The sequence below is a fragment of the Dasypus novemcinctus genome, chromosome 21, assembly GCF_030445035.2.
Source record: "Dasypus novemcinctus isolate mDasNov1 chromosome 21, mDasNov1.1.hap2, whole genome shotgun sequence".
Taxonomy (NCBI): Eukaryota; Metazoa; Chordata; class Mammalia; order Cingulata; family Dasypodidae; genus Dasypus; species Dasypus novemcinctus.
In genome coordinates this window covers 41894762-41917305 of record NC_080693.1, presented here as the reverse complement: position 1 = coordinate 41917305, position 22544 = coordinate 41894762, and the positions used below count along the sequence as shown (strand labels likewise).

At 39.6% G+C, this 22544-nt stretch overlaps 2 protein-coding genes, 1 non-coding gene and 1 pseudogene across 20 annotated transcripts in view; 1 reads left to right on the top strand and 3 right to left on the bottom strand.

The window, feature by feature from the left end:
- SYNRG (synergin gamma) overlaps nt 1-14057 on the bottom strand; it is a 119965-nt gene extending 105908 nt beyond the window's left edge. For 10 of the 18 annotated variants that reach the window (XR_011646837.1, XR_011646835.1, XR_011646836.1 and 7 more), the window contains exons 1-2: nt 13794-14057; nt 6298-6338 (exon numbers count right to left, since the gene is read on the bottom strand). Coding sequence is in view for 12 of the 18 variants with exons in the window: in XM_058283196.2 (XP_058139179.1) it covers nt 6298-6338; nt 13794-13870 (118 nt within the window). In the remaining 6 variants the exon portion in view is untranslated. The remainder of the gene's footprint in view (nt 1-6297; nt 6339-13793) is intronic. The other 8 variants (XR_011646838.1, XM_058283197.2, XM_058283200.2 and 5 more) reach the window with 3 other exon arrangements.
- Nucleotides 437-1307, top strand: LOC139437211 (ribosomal RNA processing protein 36 homolog pseudogene; annotated as a pseudogene).
- Nucleotides 12312-12447, bottom strand: LOC111761030 (small nucleolar RNA SNORA2/SNORA34 family). The gene has a single exon (XR_002794511.1). It is a non-coding gene; the product is annotated as a small nucleolar RNA SNORA2/SNORA34 family (small nucleolar RNA).
- A 1086-nt stretch (nt 14058-15143) lies between the features above and the next one.
- DDX52 (DExD-box helicase 52) overlaps nt 15144-22544 on the bottom strand; it is a 33561-nt gene continuing 26160 nt past the window's right edge. The window contains exons 14-15 of the mRNA XM_004479991.4: nt 22147-22239; nt 15144-17823 (exon numbers count right to left, since the gene is read on the bottom strand). Coding sequence (XP_004480048.2) covers nt 17757-17823; nt 22147-22239 — 160 coding nt within the window. The 3' untranslated portion in view covers nt 15144-17756. The remainder of the gene's footprint in view (nt 17824-22146; nt 22240-22544) is intronic.

The window sequence follows — 22544 nt, the reverse complement described above, 5'->3', positions numbered from 1 at the left end:
TGAACATGTATTCCTATGGGGGGTTTAATAAATATTAAATGCCTACTATATGCTAGGCACATTTCTAGATACCTGGTACACAGCAGTGAATAAAACAACATACCTACATAGCCTAAACACAAATTTCACTCTAATTTTGCATTTTAACATACATTACATCCATGTTGGTTCTACTATGAGGCACTTTTAACCAAATTTTCAAGTAAGTAAATTAAGTTCCAGGAATATAGAGCATGTTTACGTTGTGGGTTTTATATACCTCCAAGGTTATTTATACACCTCCAAGGTTATTTATACACAGCTTAATTCACTGGCATGGACATTCGTATTTGTAGGTAACAGCTCTTAGAGGCATGGCATTCATTTATTCATTCAGTCATTTATTCAAATATTGGGAGGCATTCCTCATGTTAGGCACCATTCTAGGGAATCAGCAATGAATGAAACCAGGTCCTTGGCCTCAAGGTGACTACATCCTAAGTGGGGAAGACAGATAATAAAAAATAAGTACATATCAGGTGGTGGTAAAAGTGAGGGCAGGGATGCCCAAAGTGAGCCCCTGAGCTGGGGCTGCAGCCCCATCTCCCCATAGGGCCCTGGATTTTGGGGAAGACAGTGGGGCCCTGGAGCCAGGGGCAGTAGCCCCCGACCTGTAAAAGGACATACCCAACATGTCATTGAGCTGTTGGAATTGCAGAGCCAAGTAGGGAGTAAGACATACAAATATTTGGTAGAGGGAAACAGTACTAGGAAGCAAGGTTTTAAACCACTTGTTCAAAATGTATGTGTGCAGATAAGCACAGGCCTCTGGAAATGCCAGCCAAGGTCCAGGTGCCAATTTGCGTCAGGTTATTCCCATCAGTAAGAAGGTGGCCCAGGACCCCCTGCTCTGAAAATCTGTCAGGGGAATATAATCCTGAGGTTTGACAAAGGTATCAATTCCTGAATGATATCCAAGCCAAAGAGAAAGAGATTGTGAAAAAGAAAGTGAAGAAGTACCGATATGGGAAGGAGCATGAGAAACTGTAACAGCTGCTTCAGTGAATGAAACAGCAAGAATTGGCACACACAGCAGGAATGAAAGCAGGCAGCAGGAACTGTGCCTGGCCCTGAAGCAGAAGCAGTGGACTCAGGCCCACCAGGGCCACTCCTCATACTTCCTGAAGAAATCTGAGTAGTGCAAGTTGGCCTGAGCTGAGGAGTTCAAGGAGCTGAAATGAAGCAAGCAGCTGGAGTGTTTCTTGAGTCAAAAGAGGTGCTGAGATACAAACAAGGCCAAGAGACATCTCCCTTTGGGCAGAGAGTAACAAGAAACTGTCCTCAGTTCTGTCACTGCCCTGTGAGACATAGATCTGTGGGCCTTGGACTCAGCCTGTTCTCCTGGTTCTTTCCCATTCAAGGAGAAGGATCACAGGTGCCCTTTTGAACTAGGTTGACTCAAAGACTAGAGGCTCTTGGACTGCCCATAGATGTGGACAAGAAAAAGCTTAGCTTCCTCCCACGCCCCACTGCCTCTGCTTGAATCTGTTTTTATCAAATCCTCATGTCCTTCTCAAACCTTTGCCTTAAACCACTGACCCCTGTAAAGAAGACAAGAGGCCAGTGAGTGACCTTGACCCAGTAAAGGCCACAGAGTCTGCTGACGATTCTCAGTGCTGGGACTTTATGCAGGATCCTCTTCTTAAGCATGCTTGTCACTCTTCTTTTTATGACACCATCACTTAAAGTGTGAACCAATCTCACGGAGGAAAACTCACTCAATTTTGGTTTTGGAAGGAAGGGGAGATAGGAGGTGGAGAGAGCAAGCTTCTCCAATAATTTGTAACCACAGCTGGCCTCATAATGTCTGGAACTAGCATTCATACTTCCACATGGCTGGAAACGCCTGAAGCTGATGATTTAGTGTAAAGTAGTACCTCCAGGCACCTTACAAAAGCAGATGTAATTCTCTCTTGAGACGTATACTTCCAACCCAGGCCTCATAGAATCCCTTCAGATAAAATTTCAAAAATGAACTTACAATAAAAACAAGCACACACGGAAAGAAACCACCACGAACAACAGTCATTATGAACAAGAGCAACAGAGTCAGACTGAAATGAGTGTGGGAATTATAAAATACAAACTTTAAAACAGTTTACTTAGGTTTAAAGGAGAAAATATGACTAATGAAAATATCAAAAATGATCAAATTGATTTGAAAAAAGTAGGTAAAACTTGTAAAAATGAAAGAATATACTATTTGAAATTAAACATTTCATGGTTACATGGATCAGACATACCCAAAGGAAGTTCGTTTGAAGAAGTTACACAAATGGAGTATAAAGACACGGAAAGATAGAAAATAAGGAAAAGAAGTGTAAAGATATGAAAGGAGAAGGTTTGACACATAATCAGAGTTCCAGAAGGAGAAAATATTTCAAAAAAGCTGAGAATTTTCAAGAATTGATGAAATTTATATACCCTAAGAGTCAGGAAACCCAGTTAATTCCAAACAGGATACAAACAGAAAACCTAGATATATCCTAAGAAACTGCAGAACAGCAGAAAGACCAAGATCTTAAAATTGGCCATAGGGAAGCGGACTTGGCCCAGTGGATAGGGGGTCCGCCTACCACATGGGAGGTCCACGGTTCAAACCCTGGGCCTCCTTGACCTGTGTGGAGCTGGCCCATGTGCAGTGCTGATGCGTGCAAGGAGTGCCATGCCATGCAGGGGTGTCCCCGCATAGGGGAGCCCCACATGCAAGGAGTACGCCCCATAAGGAGAGCTGCCCATCGGGAAAGAAAGTGCAGCATGTCCGGGAATGGCGCTGCACACGGAGAGCTGACACAACAAGATGACGCAACAAAAAGAAACAGATTCCCAGTGCCGCTGATAAGGATAGAAGGGGTCACAGAAGAACACACAGCGAATGGACACAGAGAGCAGACAATTGTGGGGATGGGGGTGGAGAAGGGGAGAGAAACTAAAAAAAAAAAAAAAAAAAAAAAAAGTCAGCCATAAAGAAAAGACCTTACCTGCAAAAGATGACAAGTAAAATCTATAGCTTGATGCTTTAGGGATGGGGGAAAGATGTAATTTTGATGACAGAATGGAAGCTGCAGCCTAATGTGAGCTGAAGGATAAAATGCTCTTCTCCTAGTGATTGTAACCCTAGAGCTTATAGCTACTGGGATAGTTTGCCTTGCTGTGACAGATCCCCTGCTACAAGTCCCAAGTAAAACCTATCAGTCTTACTTTAAAACCAAAGAAATGTATTCTGGTTGATAAAAGCAGGAAAACACTATTGAACTGCTGGGCTCACAGAACCATTAGGCTGGAGAGCGCTTTAAAGGCGCTTTTGTGTGGGGGAGGGGTGGGGTGGGGCAATAAGAGTTAATGTCAAAAGCACACTGATCCTACCTTAGAACCAGAGTGTTGATGTGAAAAGGCCATGGCTGACACCAGAATGTATTTTCTACTTGCCCTTCTTTCCTCTAGATTGAGAAGTTTGAGGCAGAAGCAATCTGATTAATCCTTGGTCAAATGGTTGCAAAGGGGGGATGGAGGGGGAGACTGAGAAAGCAAGCATCTAGAACTGTGATGGGGAGTTTCCCAAGCATGGGAAGGGGATTCAGATGGTGGGTGGTCAAGAAAACATTATATATATCCGTTACAAGGGTGCTTTGGCAACCCCAAATTGCTACTTTCCCCCTTCAACCAGGACCCAAAAGAATACTGGAAACTCTAGGCTTTAGCTATGATTTTTTTTTTTTTTTGGTAATGACTTTATTAAGATATAATTCATATATCATACAATTTACCCATTTAAAGAGTGCAATTCAGTGGTTCCCAGTATATTCAGAGTTGCACAACTATCACCATATCTAATTCCAGAATATTTTCATCACCCCAAAATGAAACCCTTTTCCTTTTAGCAATCAAGACCTATGCAATCACTAATCTATTTTCTGTCTCTATATATTCTCCTGTTTTGGACATGCCATAAAAATGGAATCAATGTGTGGGGAGAAAAAAGTGAGGGCAAAAAGTAAAGCAGGGGGAGAGGGAGAATCAGAGAAAAGGATGGTTGCTATTTTATATATGGACAGTCAGAAAAGATTTCACTAACAGGGTGGCACTTGAGCAAGAACGTAAAGGAAGTAAGGGCCATGAGGATGTATGGGAAGACTATTCCACATAAAGTTACAGCAAATGTAAAGGCCGTAAGATGTCAAGGAGAGTTAGAACATACAGATTGAAAACATCCACAGTAAGATGTTTTCCCTCTTATCCCTTTGAATTTAAAGTTTTATTTATTTTTGTTCTTAAATAGGTAACAGGCATATGGTACAATATTCAAAAGGCATAAAAGTGTATACAGTAAAAATAAGTCTCCTTTTCTCTGCCATCTTATTTCTCCTTGTGGCAACTCCTGCTGTCAATTTCTTGTATATACTTTCTGAAATAATCCACGCACAATTTAAAGCCTTAAAATGATAAAAAAAAAAGTCCATTCTGGAAAGTTGAGGGTTAATCTGTGCAGAATTGTTAAAAAGGCTGTTTGTAAATCTTTGGATATGAGTAGAAATGGTTAAAGCAGATCATGATGCTTCTAACTAGCAGTACTATTGTATGGGTATGACAGTGATTGAAAAGGAAAGTCTAAGGTCATGTAGATTATGAGAAGGAAAGCTAAAAACTGTAACATAGGACTGTATAAGGCAGTAAAACCCCATGTAAACCATGAATATGGGTGATAGTGCATATATAAGACTGTTTTTACAAAACAGAAATAGAAATAAACTAGAGAGAAAGAAAAATAATAGCAGCTGTGTATGCCAGATGAGGCACAAAGAGATGGAGAGGTGACGAGTTTTACTTGGTTTTTGTTTATTATTATTATTATTATTGGAATAATGAAAGTGCTCTGGGAGTGATTGGGGTGATGAATGCACAAACATGATTGTAATGAATACCACTGATTGTACTCGTTGGATGGTTTATGCTTTATTAATATGTATCAATAAAACTGAAAAAAAATGCTAAAAAAGAAGTCCATTCTAACATACTTTGTAAAAATTCTCAAAAACAATTCCAAATTCCAGAAGAAAAAATATCAAGATAATTGTTGGGATCTCTTCCTGTCCTGTTCCTTCAATCCATATGTAGATTTCTACTTGAACGTTTATAAAAATGTAAAATAATGAAACATGATAAACTCTGTCATGATATTCTAAAGAACAAAAGGCCTCAAACCATTTGACCTAAATCTGGGGCACATCTAAGTACAGATACCGTAAATAATGTATAAATGTGAGCACGATGAAAAGAATACAACTGACCCTTGGAAAAATTTACTTGAAACTCAAACCACCACCACTAATTATAAATGGAGACAAAGTCAGTATGAGCCTTTCCCCACCTGCTACTGAAACTCCCTTTATCTTTTACCTCTGTTGGTGACCTAGGAGTGTCTGTTACTCCTAACATGTCTAACATGACCAGTCAACACTGGCCTTGTGAGAAGGGCCGATTTTCAGAACTTGGAGGGAGATGGAGAGAAGAGGTATAGCGAGCAGAAGGAAGAGAAATAAGGCTGTACATTCCTCTTTCAATGCTGTGTCCCAGTCACACAGCAGCATATAGGGCAAGCTCATATTCCTTAAGTACTGTTTCATTGAAGATAGTGAAAACTGATATTAATGGGCCCTTGTCTGAAATCAAGAGGGAAGGGGCATGCCTCCTGGAGATATTTCTAGAAACAAAATTGAGAATTGATTTAAACCGAATCAGATATGTGATCTTTTTTTATGTACATGAATATAAGACCAAATTTCTATAGTGAAAACATGGCAGTGTGGAATAACTATAGTGATTCATTTATTCTCTCAACGAACATCTATAGAGAACCTATTATATGCTATCAGCATGCTGGGTGCTGCCAAGACCAAGGAGACATGGCCCCTGCCCTATGACTTATAGTCTAGCAGAAGAAGGAGAAAAAGGTCATTGAGAGAATTACAGCTTGTTTCTTTTTTTATCACCTGTTCTTTAATATTCTTGCCCTGAAAATCTGCTTGTATCTCTGCGGTTAGATGACAATCTGTTAGCATAATGTTTAAATAAGTTTGGAGGAGTGATCCTTATTATCCCCTCGACCTCGAAGAGTAGCTGTTACAAAGGTTCAAAACCTAGGAAAATTTTACTGTATTTGGCAGCAGCAGAATTCACTTTCCATTTTACCCATTTAACCCCCAAATTTGGAAACATAATAATGAAAAAGAAAAGTTCAAACCTTAAATTTTCACATACCTTGAGGAGGTCTTATTCCACCTGCAACAGGAAACATGAAGCTGAAAAGAGAAGAAAAATACATCATGATCTTCATATGTACAAAGATTTCAAACAGAATATGTAATTTTTATCATAAACAAAAGAATGCAAACAGGACCCTGATGTTTGTTCTGTAGAATACTGAATTACCCAACATTAAGACAGACTGAATGTTCACAAGATACATGACATTTTTAGCATGTCATTAAAGGGCAGGGAAAATTTTGAACTAGAAGACAGAAGACCTGGCAATTAGCCCTAGCTCTGTCATGGTGTGACCTCTCTGGATTTCAATTTCCCCATCCATAAAATGAGAGGGTTGGATTAGATTCAGTTCAGTGAACATTTACTGAGTGTCTAAAACATGAAAGGACTGAATCTTGAGAAAGCAACATACAGGAAAACTAACTGGAACATAGGACAGAATGTGCAAAGTGCTGTAACAAAGGTCTAAAATACTAACAGCTATGGGAAGAAAAAGATTAATTTTGGTGGATTATATCTTGGAAGATTTTGTGGAGGTGGCTTTTGAGTGGATCTTAAAGTAAAAGAAAAGTCATGCTACATAGTTGGATCAAAGGCTCAAGACCAGAGATGTTGTTTATATTTAGAGATATGGTTTAAGGTTGAATATAAAATAAATGATTAGAAAAGTAAACAGATTGTAGAAGGCATTTAAATTTTTAAAATTTTATTTTGAATATTATATGACATTGTCAGAAGTTTCTAAGTAGAAGAGTGACATGATCAGAAATGTGCTTTAGGACGCTCTGACAACAGGGTTTAGCAATAAGAAGACAAAGTAAAAAGAACTACTACAGTACTCCTAATAAGAGATAAAAAGGTACAGCAGATGTAGCTCAGTGGTTGAGCTCCTGCTTTGCATGTACAAGGTCCCAAGTTCAATAGCTGTTACCTCCTAAAAAAAAAAAAGAGATGAAAAGGGTCATAACGTACAGTGGAAATAGTAAGGAAGAAGTAGATGAAAGATACTCAGAAAGAAGAATCATTAGGGCTTCACAAGTGTAAAGATAGGAAACAGCAGAGAAGGAGCTGAAGATGATGCGGAGATGAGCCTTAGCATTGCCAAGGATGGTGATGCTATTTATTGAAAACAAGAACCCGGTGTAAGTACATCTGGGGAGAAGGGTGGTAGGAATGATGTTCACAAAAAAGCAGTTTAACAGGCAATCAGAAAAGTAACTGAAATCCAAGAGAGAGATCCAGATATATCTAGCTAGGCTCTTTTAAACAGAGGTTAAAAAAAAAATTAAGTTGTAGTTGTGGATCAAGGAGCCAAAGGAATATACATATACAGTGAAATGATTAAACTGATCAGAATGAGGATTAAAATAAGTCACTGCTTTGAAAAATGGTGATATTTTTTCAGTGAAGAATTTCAACAGAGGAAGAGGAAGGGGCCTATCAAGAGAAAGATTTAGCATACAAAAGATATACTTAGTGATTGATAAAACAAGGTCTTTGAGGGAATGGGATTAATATAGCAAGATAACAAAAGGGATTTGCTTTGAAAAGGAAGAGAGGGACTTCTTTCTGAGTTTGGAAAGAAAGAAAAAAACTAAGTGGGAAAGGAGGCTCACTCTGGGAGTCATAATTCTGAAGGGGGTTTCTGGATAGTCTTTAGAGAGCCGAATGAAAAACAAGAATTACACGCCAAATTTATGTGTCCTTTCATTTTTCTATTATATACCCTCCCTTCCTAGGAAAAAGGTTAAAAACCAAACTGTAGAGTCTTCTAGCCCTAAAATGTTACACAGAGTTTTAAAAAATTTTGTAAGGTGGTTTACAGAGTCCTAATTGGAAAGCCCCAAATATGTAGGTACCTTACTTAATTGACAAAGTCATTGAAAGTGGCTGTTTGTTACAAGTTTATAGAGGCTCTAGCAATTCTGCTGCTGACAAACAGGCCTGCACTTAAAGAGAGGGCTGACAGAGAATGGCATAAGGTAAGAAATGTGTAATTGGATAAAATATTTAAATTGCAATTTGAAATTTGGTAGTACTCAGTTTTATCTTGTTTTGTTTTGAAGTTACTTACATACTTAGGGGCAATGCATTTAGGTAATCAGAGACATTAGGCAAAACTTTTCCCAATTAGTCTTAAAGATTAAAATTACCAATATGGCTCAGTAACTATATAAAAAATGAAACTCAAGTTATATTTTTTTCCCAAGCTGTGCCATAAGATAATTGAAGCTCTTAGCAATCCCAATAACTGCCCTGACAGGTTTCCCCTCTGTCAAGTGAGGACAGCATAACCACAGATTTGTCAAAATCCCAACTAAGACAACTAAACAGTCAATAATAGGTATATAGATGTATATATAAAGGTATAAAACAAATAAGCAAACAATAAATTAAGGGGGGTAGATGTGACTCAAACAGTTGAATGCCTACCTCCCACATAGGAGGCTCCAGGTTTGGTTCCTGGTACCTCCTAGAGAAATAATAACAAACAACAAGCAAACAAATGAAAAACCCAACTCAAGGGAGCCAATGTGGCTCAGTGATTGAGTGCTTGCCTCCCACATACGAGGTCCCAAGTTTAATCCCTGGTCCCCGTACCTAAAAAAAAAAAATAACAAAAAACAAAACTAAATTAAGAACTGGGAAGCAGATGTGGCTCAAGCAATTGGGCTCCCATCTACCATATAGGAGGTCCAGGGTTCAAAACCCAGGGCCTCCTGGTAAAGGCATGCTGGCCTGTGTGGCAAGTTGGCCAATGCAGAGTGCTGGCCTGTGTGGAGTGCTGGCCTGCGTGGAGTACTGCCCTGCACAGGAGTGCTGGCCCACACAGAGAGCTGGCGCAGCAAGATGACACAACAAAAAAAGACACAGAGAAGAGAGAATAAGAGACACAGCAGACCAGGGAGCTGAAGTGGTGCAAGAGAATGATTGCTTCTCTCCATTTCGGAAGGTCCCAGGATCAGTTTCCAGAGCTGCCTAATAAGAATACAAGCAGACACAGAAGAACACACAGTGAATGGACAGAGAGAGCAGACAGTGGGGGGGGGGGGGCGGGGGGGGAGGTAGAAATAAATAAATAATCTTAAAAAAAAAAAAAAAAGAACACTAATGACAGAGGTTCCAGCAAGATGGCACCATTGTAGTTGGTAGGTATACATCCAAGAGACTTGAATTTTTGGGCTGTCCATGTGCCAGCTGGGCCCTGAGACTCAATGGAGTTGCAACACCTACTCTCCAGTTCATTGGACTCACCCAGGACAACTAACAAGGAGGTGATGATGGACAACCACCATACCAAGGAACAAAGAGACTCTACTACTGCAATCAAGAGAGTCCCATCCATTCGCTGTACGATACTAAAGCCCACTCTCAATTAGTGGTGGAGTGGGTATCACCATCTCAGAATCCTCAGGATTGGGGAATGAACTATGGACTAAAATATACTTATTGGTATTCTACTATAGACTTATTGTGATTCTAGCAATGGAAGAACTTATATCATTGATGTGGAGGCAGTGGCCACTGGAGGTTCTGAGGTCAGGGAGAGGGAAAACAGGTGTAATACGGGGGCATTTTCAGGACTTGGGAATTGTTCTGAATGACACTGCAATGACAGATACAGGCCTTTACATATCTTGTCATAACCTACAGAATTGTGTGGGAGAAAGCATTAAATTACAATGTAATTTAACTTATATTGCCATACTTAGTGGCAATGCTCCAAAATGTGTTCATCAATTGCAATGAATGTACCACACGAATGAAGGATGTTTATGTGGGTAAATTTGGGTGATGTGGAGAGCAAGGCATATGGGATCCCCTATATTTTTTATGTAATCTAAATTTTTTTTTTTTTTTAAAAGAACACTACTGACAAACTTGACTTATTCCAGCAAAAGTTTACTAAACCAAATTCCTTGTACCACATGTACTATTCACAAGATTCTCTGAAATATTTAGGTAACTAACATCAGCATGCTTAAAGACTGGTTAGACAGGGAAACGGACTTTGGCCCAGTGGTTAGGGCGTCCGTCTACCATATGGGAGGTCCGTGGTTCAAACCCCGGGCCTCCTTGACCCGTGTGGAGCTGGCCATGCGCAGTGCTGATGCGCGCAAGGAGTGCCGTGCCACGCAAGGGTGTCCCCCGCGTGGGAGAGCCCCACGCGCAAGGAGTGCGCCCCTGAGGAAAGCTGCCCAGCGTGAAAAGAAAGTGCAGCCTGCCGAGGAATGGCGCCGCCCACACTTCCCATGCCGCTGACGACAGAAGCGGACAAAGAAACAAAAAAGCAGACAAAGAAACAAGACGCAGCAAATAGACACCAAGAACAGACAACCAGGGGAGGGGGGGAAATTAAATAAATAAATAAATCTTTAAAAAAAAAAAAAAAAAAAGACTGGTTAGACAGTCTAGTAGGCTAAGACACTGAAAAGACAGCAAAAGCTTGGCAAAAAAACCCTGGGCAACAAGATGACCAACAATTTGATTTCATTACGATTGAGGTCTTAGTATGAAAGCAGAACTGTGAACAGGTCTATCTCATTCATCTTTTTTGTTCAGTTACTTTTGCTACCAACTTAGATGACCCCTTTACTTCTCAGGTCTGGACTCCTACAAGACTTGCTAATGAATCTCCCTACCTCCAGACTCTCGACCTAATGTATCTCATACAGCAAAGTGAGCTGCATCTTCCCAAAGGGCCACTTTAATAATGCCATTCCTGGAGTTAAAACTATGTAATGATTTCCCCTCACACTGAATTTCCTTAGTTTATATTCAAAGCCCTCTCCAATCTTGGCACAACATTTTTTATCTCACAAAACTCTTCTCTCCCACTCAGTGTCATTGTCGATCTGGCCTACCTGCTGTTCCTCTAATGTTCATTAGGTCATTCATTTTTACGCCAATCTCTTGACCCCCTCCTCTTTCAACTGAGTGGTCCTACTGAAATACTACTTCTTAATTGCCTTCAATGTTGCTAAATCCACAAATATGGAATGTTTTCGAAGTACAAGAATTTGTTAGAAATGATGGAAGATAATAAGATTTTAAGGAACATATAAAAAAAGCAGGAGAAAGTAGACAAACTCACAAATGATAATATCATAGATGGGTGGGAACTCTTTGTTCTCCTTTACTTTGTACTATATTATTTTGTACATTCCAAAGGATGAGGGCCATGTCTTGAATTTTTTAAAAATTCATTAATAACATCAAGAACAGTCCCTTACACATGTAGGTGTTCAGTACTTAGCAGTTGAATGATTACAGATTAATCCAGATCCTTCAGCTTTTTTCCCGCCTTACTTAAAAACAAAAAACAAAACAAACTAACAAAACTTATACTTCTCATTTCCTGGGCAAATTTTGCCTTTTATATAACTTTACCATCTATGCTAAAGTAACCCATTCGGGGTACCAATCAAAAGTAGACTAATACTAATAAGGTTGGAAAATAGTTTTTGTTTATTCTTAGAGATGAGTACATTATATGGTCAGTTACAATATATCACAGATTTTCTCCATTAAAAACTTAGAAAGGTTGCCAGGTTCTTTTTCTTTTCTTTATTTTTTTAGGTTCCTTTTCTTTTTCCTTAAAACACACTTAGGCCATCATAATATGTTTCCTTACAAAATAATTTCAACCCTTACTTACCACTGATCTCTTAAAACCACTGATTTTTCTCTATTGCATGCACAGCTCCTCGGTCTCAGAAAGTTTCTCATACATGTAATATTTTTACCATATATTTTTAAGATAAGGATTAATGTAACCACTTTTCTCCCCCTCATACACCCTAGATTTTGAAAGCAGACGTTACTACATTTATAGAGGAAAGAATAAAGAATTTAATCAGTCACTCTAATTTCTATCAAAATCCAGGCCATATTTATAAAAAATGGGAAATAATCCACTTAACTTTCTGCGACAGGGGTCCTCCCCACCCAAAATGTTAAAAAAATAAAAATGGGCCTAGAATACCAAATTAATCTTTTTTTTTAAACACTGTTTCTTCCAATGAAAGAGCCATTCTCTACTGAGGTTCCAGAACAGCCAACAGACCACAGGAAGACAGTCCTTGGAGCGGCTGCATGAAACCAACCGCTGTAATAGTACTGCTGGCCTCCAGTCAGGGCCTTCCACATTCTTTTAAGTTAATTTTCCCCCCAGAATGTGATGCCACGATTAACCATATACCTGATCAAATTAAAATGCAGTACCACTTAGGAACAACTTAGAAACTGTCATCACAAATAGAGAAAAGAAGTTTCTTTCTCCAGCCAGAAACTTACAGCAAGTATTCCTGAAAAATTCTAACCAAACAGTGAAAATTAGAGAACAAAAGAGAAGGAAAAAGTTTAAGTCAAAGATGTACGGAGAAAATTAAAAACGGGGCTGCACACAGGTGATTTATTGAACAGCAACTACTCTTTTTCCCCCGATACATATATAAGTACCTAAGAGGTGGTATTTCAGAAACCTTACATTACAAAACTGCTCATGACTCCAAAATTAAAACATTACATATCAAAAAACTAATTTGTTTTCCAAAAATAATTTAGGATACAGAAGATACAAAGCTAATTTTACCTTCAAAGGTGTGTGCAGTGTTGGCTAATAAAAAAAACACACCACACATTATAAAAGTGGGGTGAAAACTTCTCAGAATAAAATATTTCCTTAAAATATAATCTCCCTTACTCTTCTGGGTATGAGAATCACAGGGGGTTATTAGCTGACACATGATAGAGGGTAGATTTGTTTAAAGGTTAAGACTGGAAGCTTTGTTCTAATAACTGCGTTAACTGCTGTTAACAATGACTTTTTTTTTTAATGCCTTTTTTAAAAAGATTCAGACAAGTTGGAGTTATGTCCACAGGACAAGCTCTTTCACAAGACAATTACTAATACAAAGGTCTTCAGATTTTCCTGCTGTTTCTCGAGTGTTAAGGAAATAAGTAAAAAGGAGGAAAGGACATTCTAAAAGAGGAAAAGACAATTATTAAACACACATATCTTGGAAACATCTTTGCGGTCAGATTTTCCAGAGCCTTTCTTGCAAATTGTCCCTTATCATGCCCAGAAAGCGCTAGAAAAGGTAAGTCTCTGGTCGCTTCAGATCCAGCCAGAGCTGGGCGAGAAGTGAGGAGTCGGGGTTCTTTATCTACCCAGCCCGGGGCCTGGACCCTCACCTTCTCCCTCCTCCGTCCTCGCACTTGGGTGCGCGCTCGCTTCCCCACCCGACCCCAGGCAGTCAATGCCTCTGAGCCTGGAGCAAGGAGTCTGGCGCCCGGGCTCCACCGCCCCCTTCGGCCTAGGTCCCTGGAGAACGAGGCTTCTCCCGCAGCCCAGATCCGTACGAAAAGGGGTCAGAGCTGATGGAAACCGTCATAACCGCCAAACACCCCTCGCTGATACGGGACCAGCCCTACGTCTGCAGGGATGGAAGGGTACCAGCGGGCTCCGACCCGCTCTTCACACCCACCTGCCTCCCCCGGCGGCCCCTGCGCCTGCTCCTGTGGCTCCGCCGCCGCCAGATCCCGTTCCCGGTCGCAGCGCCATCTTGCTCCGGACCTGTCACCGCCGCCGTCGCCACCGCCGCCACAGTACAAGCGGCTGTCAGCTCAAGACAGCCACTTCCGGGGCAAACGCCAGACCTCAACTCACCGCGGACTGGGCGACGGGGCAGGGCCACGAGCCCACGTGACTTCCCCAGCCCCACGGGGGAGGAGCGGGGGCGCCCTCACCACGTGACTCAGTAAGCGCGGGGTACTAAGGGTGTAATTCTAGCTCTGGGCCTGGTGGGGCGGTCGCGGGCGCAGCGCCACTCGAACTGATTCATTCTTTGGCAAGGTCCCCCGGCGAGCCCAGGCGGCGGCGAAGGGGCAAGGCGCCATCATACTCAGTTTAAAATGAGATCCCCTCAGTTACTGTAAAGAGTTGAGTCCAATTTTTTAAAAACTGGATGATGGGTACACGGATGTTCTTTGTTAACTCTCTACGCATAAAGAAAAGATGCGTCTCTATGGCCTTTTGCTAGCTTCACAGTGCTAGATCAGCTCTCCATTTTCAACCCAATTCAGCAGCTTCATTTTGTTATCATCCCAGGAGCTGAAGGTATTTAAAATTTTAGTAAACCAAAAGTACATAAACCCAGTTCACATATAACGCCACCATGGTGTTCTAGTCTTGTGTTTTAACAGTCTGGCCACAGTGCCACCCAGTAGTATTTTAATTCATTTTTCCCAAACTTATAAGCAGAGGCAAAGAGTGGTATTTGGAAATCAGTTACTTCGTAATTATTTTGACCCTATTTGAGGATATTTTTATTTATTTTTCTTCTAATCCAACTTTAGTTTGTAAATAAATTACAGAAGCCAAGGGAAAATTTTTTCAAGTCCTCAATAATTAGTTATTAATTTCATCTACTTTCACTTTTGCTTCAGGACTTTTACCTGGATACAATTTGCAGTAACAACTCTCACTTATTGGGCACAAATGACTGGTCAGGAACTTTATGTGCATTCTCAGAAATCCTTAGTGTTCCTAAGAGTTAGTACTGGCATTTTCCAAATGAGAAAACAAAGGTTAAAAGAAACTGATGTTGTGTTTGCCCAGATCACACAGCTGCCAGCAGCAGGGTAAGGATTCAAACCCATCAGTTCAACTCTACAATTCTTGTTCATTTCACTTACAATATCCACTATCATGTATTCATAATAAATGTCTATTCATTAATTTCACTCCTCCACTTCCTTAGGTAAAATTGAAATTTGTCTAGGAGAAATATCCATCTAACGGCACAAGATTCTATATAAATCCATCGACAACCAAGTTGGTGGAGGCTTCAGTAGACATTTTATTTGTGGATGGATGGTTACATAGAAGAAAATATTAAAAAAGAGGAAATAGTCAAATGACAGGTGTTTATCAAGGGTCACAAAAGATGTGATCTTTGTTTCTGCCTGGAATACTTTGTTGCCCTTCTTTTTTTTTTTTTTTTTTTTTTTTTTAAATTTTTTTATTTTTTATTGACTTTGTAATAATATTACATTAAAAATATATATGTGAGGTCCCATTCAACCCCACCCCCCCACCCCCCCCCTCTCCCCCCCCCAACAACACTCGTTCCCATCATCATGACACATCCATTGGACTTGGTAAGTACATCTTTGGGCACCTCTGCACCTCATATACATTGGTTCACATCATGGCCCATACTCTCCTCTATTCCATCATGTAGGCCCTGTGAGGATTTACAATGTCCGGTGATTACCTCTTGTTGCCCTTCTTTGTCTGCTGACTTTTACAAGACTCAGCTCGGCCTCTGGGAAGCCTTCCATGACACTCTCTCTGGGTTAGATGCCCTCCCTTGATTCTTCAGCATCCTAGCCTTACCTCTAACCTACAGCATTTGCCACACTATTGCTCCTTTATCTCTATTACATTTTAAAGGCAGGGACTGTGTTACCAAGTCTTGTTTTTCTAACTAAAATGTTTGTTAAAGGAGTATTTGTTGAGTTTAACTATGTATCAGGCGCAGTAATTTTGATGCTTAGTTGGAATTACTTCCAATCTCACAGATGAAAAAAAACTGATGCTCTTAGAAATTTAAAGAACTTATCCAAAATCACACAACTGGCAAACAGGTGGCACCACTCTGCCTGCCTCCAGAGTATATATTGAGTCAAGGATCTGTTAGCAAGGACAACAACAAAATCAGGCCCCCCCCCCCTTTTTTTTTTGAGGTACTGGGGGCTGGGGATCGAACCCGGGACCTTCTATGTGGGAAGCTAGCACTTAATCACTGAGCAACATTAGCTTCCCTGAGTTGGTTTTTTCATTTGTTTGTTGTTTTTTTAGGAGGCACCGGGAACCAAACCTGGGATCTCCCAAGTGGGAAGCAGGTGCTCAACTGCTTGACCCACATCCACTCTCCTCAAAGTCCTTTTATTACTCTCTGCAACTGGAGAAAGAGTTCTCCACTTAAATTATGAAGATGAAAAATTTCGTCCCATTTAAATATTCAAACTGGAGTCTACCTGTCCTGAATGTAGAATGAAACGCTGAGAATAAAGGAAATAAATTTAATCCAAATACTGCTGAGAAAAGGTTACTTATATCATAGGATTTTAAAAAATATGATAGGTTTTTTGATTGTCCATGTTGCTTTGACATAAACCTCCCACCACTTCCATCTCCTGCAAACCTTCAGCTAGATTAGCCTTCTTGAGCAAAGTGACCATTAAAATATTAATATAAGTTCCTCTGGAATTCACAGAAATTTGGGGGAGGGCATTAGACCTTCAACAGGGTATGGAATGGAGTTTTGAGCAATCCTATTAGAGTTTAAGGAACAGGGAGACCCCAGCAGATGTCTGGTTACAATTCCAACTTATGTTATAGATTTGTAGTAATATTGTAAAATCTAATACAATGCTATCTATATTATAGAACTGTAGTAATACTGATAATAATAGCTAATATTCATGTGTCAAGCACACTTCTAGTTCTTGATACATATAAAGTCAATGTTTTTATTCCACTGTACAAAATGAACAAATCTGCGAATAGCAGAGAATATTTTCCATCACTGTATAATCATACTCCTTTACCTTTGGCAGGGATCTGGTTACTAAATGAAGGACCATACAGCCTCAGGAAAGATAAGCTGTGAGAGAATGAAGTCATAGGTATATCAAGTAGCAGGAACATTCTTCCTTATCAGGATAAAAGGTTTATCAGTTTTTGAACAAAATCATCTTGCATGGAAAAAAAACCAGGAAAGAGTATTGTTACATGATAGGAAATGAAGTTATATAGGGAAAGGGTGAACATAATATTGTAGCTGCAACATCATGACAGAGTTAGGTATGAGCTACCCGACCAATAAGGTATAAAGATATTTAAATATATAAAAGAATTTAAAATCCTAGGAAATTTGAATAACCAGCCACAGAAGAGGAATCTCCTTGTTGTGGCTCCCAATACAAAAAAGCCTATCAGTAAATTAAGAAATAGTAAAATAAAAAAATTTTTATAAGAGGGATATTCAATCTTAAGGCTTTACTTTGAAATTTGTTCCAGATGTCTCTTTCATATATCATACCTTCCTTCACATTTGAAGGGAAATATTCCTAGGAGTTTACCACTTTTGGGTATTCTTATTTTTAATGTAAGTTTTTGTTCTTCTATAAAAATTATCTCTTTAAACCACAGAAATACCAGTTATTTTCATGGTATAATCACTTAAAAGTGATGTACAAATTAAGATTTGACATGATACTGATGTTTCAGAATCATACATCTTTTTTCACCATTCCCATGCATTTGGTCTCAAATGTCTGTACAGGCTGATTATATGACTTGCAAGGTATTCCATGAAAACAACATTCATGCTGGAATCATAAAATTACATTTCTGGGTCAGTCTTTTAAATAGTCTGGCTTTAACTTCTTTCTTCAAGAGCTGCTTTCTTCTTGCTGTGACCTTTTGCTTGACCAGTGACCTTTTTCCTGTGAAAGGAAATGGGGAAAACTGAATCAAAATCTGGATAGGTATACTTTCCAAAACTCTAAAAGTTTAAAAAACATTTAATTTTTTTTTTTAAGATTTATTTATTTATTTCCCCCCCACTCCCCGTTGTCTGCTCTGTATCCATTTGCTGTGTGTTCTTCTGTGGCCTCTTCTATCCTTACCAGTAGCACCGGGAATCTGTGTTTCTTTTTGTTGCTTCATCTTGTTGTGTCAGCTTGTTATGTCAGCTCTCTGTGTGTGCGGCGTCATTCTTGGGCAGGCTGCACTTTCGCGCTGGGCGGGTCTCCTTACAGGGCACGCTCCTTGCATGTGGGGCTCCCCTATGTGGAGGACACCCCTGCGTGGCACGGCACTCCTTGCCGGCATCAGCACTGCGCATGGGCTAGCTCCACATGGGTCAAGGAGGCCGGGGGTTTGAACTGCGGACCTCCCATGTGGTAGGCAGACGCCCTATCCATTGTGCCAAGTCTGCTTCCCATTAATAAACATTTATTGAAACCTATTATGTATCAGATATGTGGGACACTAGATGTGTAAGACATGATCTCTGCTTTTAAGAAACTCAGAATCACCAAATAACACAGAAACATCATAACAAACTACACTGCTACGTGGTTTGAACAATAGATTCTGATCCTGACCTAATAATAAAAGTTAATATCAGGAAGCGGACTTGGCCCAATGGATAGGGCATCCGCCTACCACATGGGAGGTCCGTGGTTCAAACCCCGGGCCTCCTTGATCCATGTGGAGCTGGCCCATGTGCAGTGCTGATGCCGGCAAGGAGTGCCGTGCCACACAGGGGTGTCCTCCACATAGGGGAGCCCCACATGCAAGGAGCATGCCCTGTAAGGAGAGCCGCCCAGAGCGAAAGTGCAGCCTGCCCAAGAATGACGCCGCACACACGGAGAGCTGACACAACAAGCTGATACAACAAGATGAAGCAACAAAAAGAAACACAGATTTCTTGGGCCGCTGATAAGGATAGAAGTGGTCACAGAAGAACACACAGCAAATGGACACAGAGAGCAGACAACTGGGGGGGGGGGAAGGGGAGAGAAAGAAAAATAAATAAATCTTAAAAAAAGTTAATACCCACCAAGTGCTTATTAAGTGCTAGACATTATTTTAAATGTTTTACTTTATTAACTAGGGTAGTCTTCCTAACAACTTACATCATTTTACAGATGAGGAAAATGAGGCATGGAGTGCCTGGTAATAAGTGTTGTATATGGGCCTTGACAGTCTGAGTCTAGAAGCAATCCTATCTTCAGGAGAATATGGATTCCAGCAGTATGTGCAGAGAAGTTTTACAAAAGCTGGATGTATGGAAGCAGACAACTCAGAATTTAAGAGCTTTCTAGCTTCAGTATTGGCCAAGTGGTAAATACCATTAACTAAGTGGTAGCATAGAAAAAGGAAAAACGTTTTGAGAAAATCAGTGTTTGCATGCTACATTCTAAGTTCTTGATGTATATTAACTCAATCCAAACAATCATGAATGGCAGAATTGGTATATTTCCATTATATATTGGGGTAAAGAAGCTTAGAAAGGTTAAGTGTCTTGTCCAAAGTCACAAAGGAAAGTAGGTGTAAGAGGCAGTTCTTCTGACTTCAAATGTAATTTTTCCCCTTACTATACCAACTTGCATTTGTAGTGTTTGAAGTGAAGTCCAATAGGCAACAGGGAATCATGTTTGTAGCTCAGCCAGGAAGCTGGGCTTAAGATATGGATTTCAGCATAGAGGTATGAGCTGAGCTACATGTGAGGGTGGGGTTGTTAAAGGAACATCTATCACAGAGAGGTACGCTGGAGTCAGACCATGATGGATCTTATTTGTGCCATCCTAAGAAGTATGGCGTTCAAATATGAAGAAAATGGAGAGCCAACCAAAGCATCTTAAGCAGGAGGCTGATGATTTATACCAAGTGTCCTAAAAGGTTTAGTACAGGTTTAAACTTTAAAGCTCACTAGTAGAAATGCTACAAACTTACAAAAATCAACATTTAAATTTTAATTATTTAAAATACTAAAATATTTCTTATTAAAATCAACATAACTACCATCTTAAGTTCTAGCTGTTTTTTGACCTTTATAAAATTTTCATCAGCTGCTGAAATGTGTCTGAAAGGACTGCATTTGTAATTCTAGTCTTAAAAATCAATCAAAGAACAATGTTCTGATGCAGGCGCAACATCACAGTTATGATGCCCCCCAAAAAAACACCAAAAAATGTCTGAGATAGATCATGTGACCACGAAGGTGGTCAAGCAAGACAGCCTCCTCTACCAATCCTCTGGTCTGAAAAACCATAGCCACCAAAAATTAAAAATAACAAATTTACTAAGAATTTACAAAACTAAGTAAAAATGAAATAAAAGTGATTAACCTTTCAAATGATATTTTGGTAAATTAATAACATTTATTCTTGCTAAGTTATTAAAGCTTACAACTTTGGGACACTGTTCTACACTCTGTAACTCAACTTTATTCCCCAAGGTCAATATGAAATGTCAGGTAAGACTCCTACTCCACTTAAAAGGCAAGTAGATTCTAATTTCATGCCTTTGTTCACCTTGTTTCTTCTACATGCCTAAATTTTACCTATCCTTAAAGACAGTTCAATTCTACCTTTTTGAAACTTTCAGGAACTACAACAATGCATATTGATTTTCGCTTCTCTATACTTCTATTTTATTTTAAAATTGTTCTCTAATTTTTTCAAGTATACTAATCTCCTTTCCTTAACTTCAGGGTGAGGGAAGGGGTCTCACTTTATACTTTTATGTATGCCCTACCACTGCCAAGTAACTGGCAGGAAAACAGATACTCATTAAATGCATCCTTGTTGATAGAAACTGTTTGTTTGTTTCCTAATGAGTTCCATAAAACAGATTTAAAGCAATGGAATGAAACATTAGCTCATTTTATAATTGTAGTATTCTAAGTTATTAATGGCACTGAGAAACACATACACACATACGATAAAGAAATTATTAGAAACAATTCTATCAGAGCATGTATTATCCCAGTACAGGTAAAATTTAAGGAAGTACCATTTTCCTTAAATAATGGAAAGAGTAGCACTGTTTAGAATATTTTAGCCCCCTCCTATCAAAACATGTAGCTTCCTAGCAGTACCTGTATGTATGCTAAAAATCTATGCTTTAGGGAAGTGGCTCAAGTGATAAGGCCTCCGCCTACCATATGGGAGGACCCGGGTTTGATCCCTGGGGCCTCCTGGTGAAAAAGAAGAAGAGAAGCTGTGCCCATGTGGCGAGCCCAGTGCCCATGTGGGTGCCCGTGCAACAAGATTAATGCCCACATGGTGAGCCGAGTGCCCACACAAGTTCCCATCTGGCAAGCTGTGTGTCCGCGTGGTGAGCCGAGTGCCTGCATGAGTGCTGCATGGTAAGCCAGTGCCCAGGCAGTGAGCCAGTGCCCGTGTGGTGAGCCAAGTGCTGTGTGGCAAGCCAAGTACCATGTGGTGAGCCAGTGCCAATGCAAGTAAGACACACAGCAAGATGATGACACAACAAAAGAAATGAAAGGGAGAGTCAAGGTAAAGTGCAGCAGAGACCAAGAACTGAGGTAGAACAACTGACAGGGAAATCCTCTCTTACATCAGAGGTCCCCAGGATCGAATGCCCGTGAATCCTAGAGGAGATAGACGAGAAGACAAGAAAAAAAAAAAGATACAGAAGATCACATAGCAAATGGACACTGACAGCAAAAACAGCAGGGTGGGAGAGGGGAAAGGAGGAGGGGGAAGGGGAAGAAAAAAAAGACCACTTAATAAACTTCAACTTAAAAAAAAAAATCTATGCTTTAAAATTCAGTTAAGCCACAAAAAATGTATCCAAGGAATTCTTTTTAGAGTTGCTGCAATGAGCTTCAGCATAAACCTAAGAGCATCCTGAAATTCTTCCCAGAATATGGATGGAACTTCAAGAAAAACTTGATCTGTGTGGGTCAACAGTCATAACTACTGGCCTCAGTAGTATGCCCTGACACAAGCCATGTGGCAATAGTTGGAGTGTAATTCTAACTGATAGTGAACTGAAATCATATTTTCAAAGATGGAAAAAAGAGATCATTAATAGATACAGAAAATTCCAAGATTTAATCATCTAAGTTCCTAAATCACAGGTAAAGAAAGATATATTACTTTTATCATATTCTATAATGGACTGCAATCTTATCAATTCCACATCTAAAATTTTATTGTAAGGAAAAATAATGCCTACCATAACTATACAATGCAGTCACAAACAGTAACTATTTCTCACCAAATACTTACTGTTTATCCTTAGCTTTTTCTAAGAAATATTTTGGAGTTGTGCTAATGCTCTCTCTTTCCAATGGTTTCTTAATCATCTTTTTCTTTTGTTTGCTGAAAGTTATAAAGAGAAAATTACAAGCTAAAACTAGTTTGATTCTTGATAGCAAAATTCATTTTTTTAACCACTTTCTGGTTAAGATGAGGCTGTATGTACTTTACTGCAATAAATTATCCAATAACATTTAGAACAATCCCAAAGAGATAATAAATTCAATCAATTAAAAAAAACAAAAGGGCACAATGATTCTGATTAAAATATGTCCTGTGTCAACTTTATGTCCATGTCAACAAGCATTAGAATTTTATTCTGGCTATTTAGTTGCTTTTTACTTTTAAGCTTCATGACCTAAAAGAAA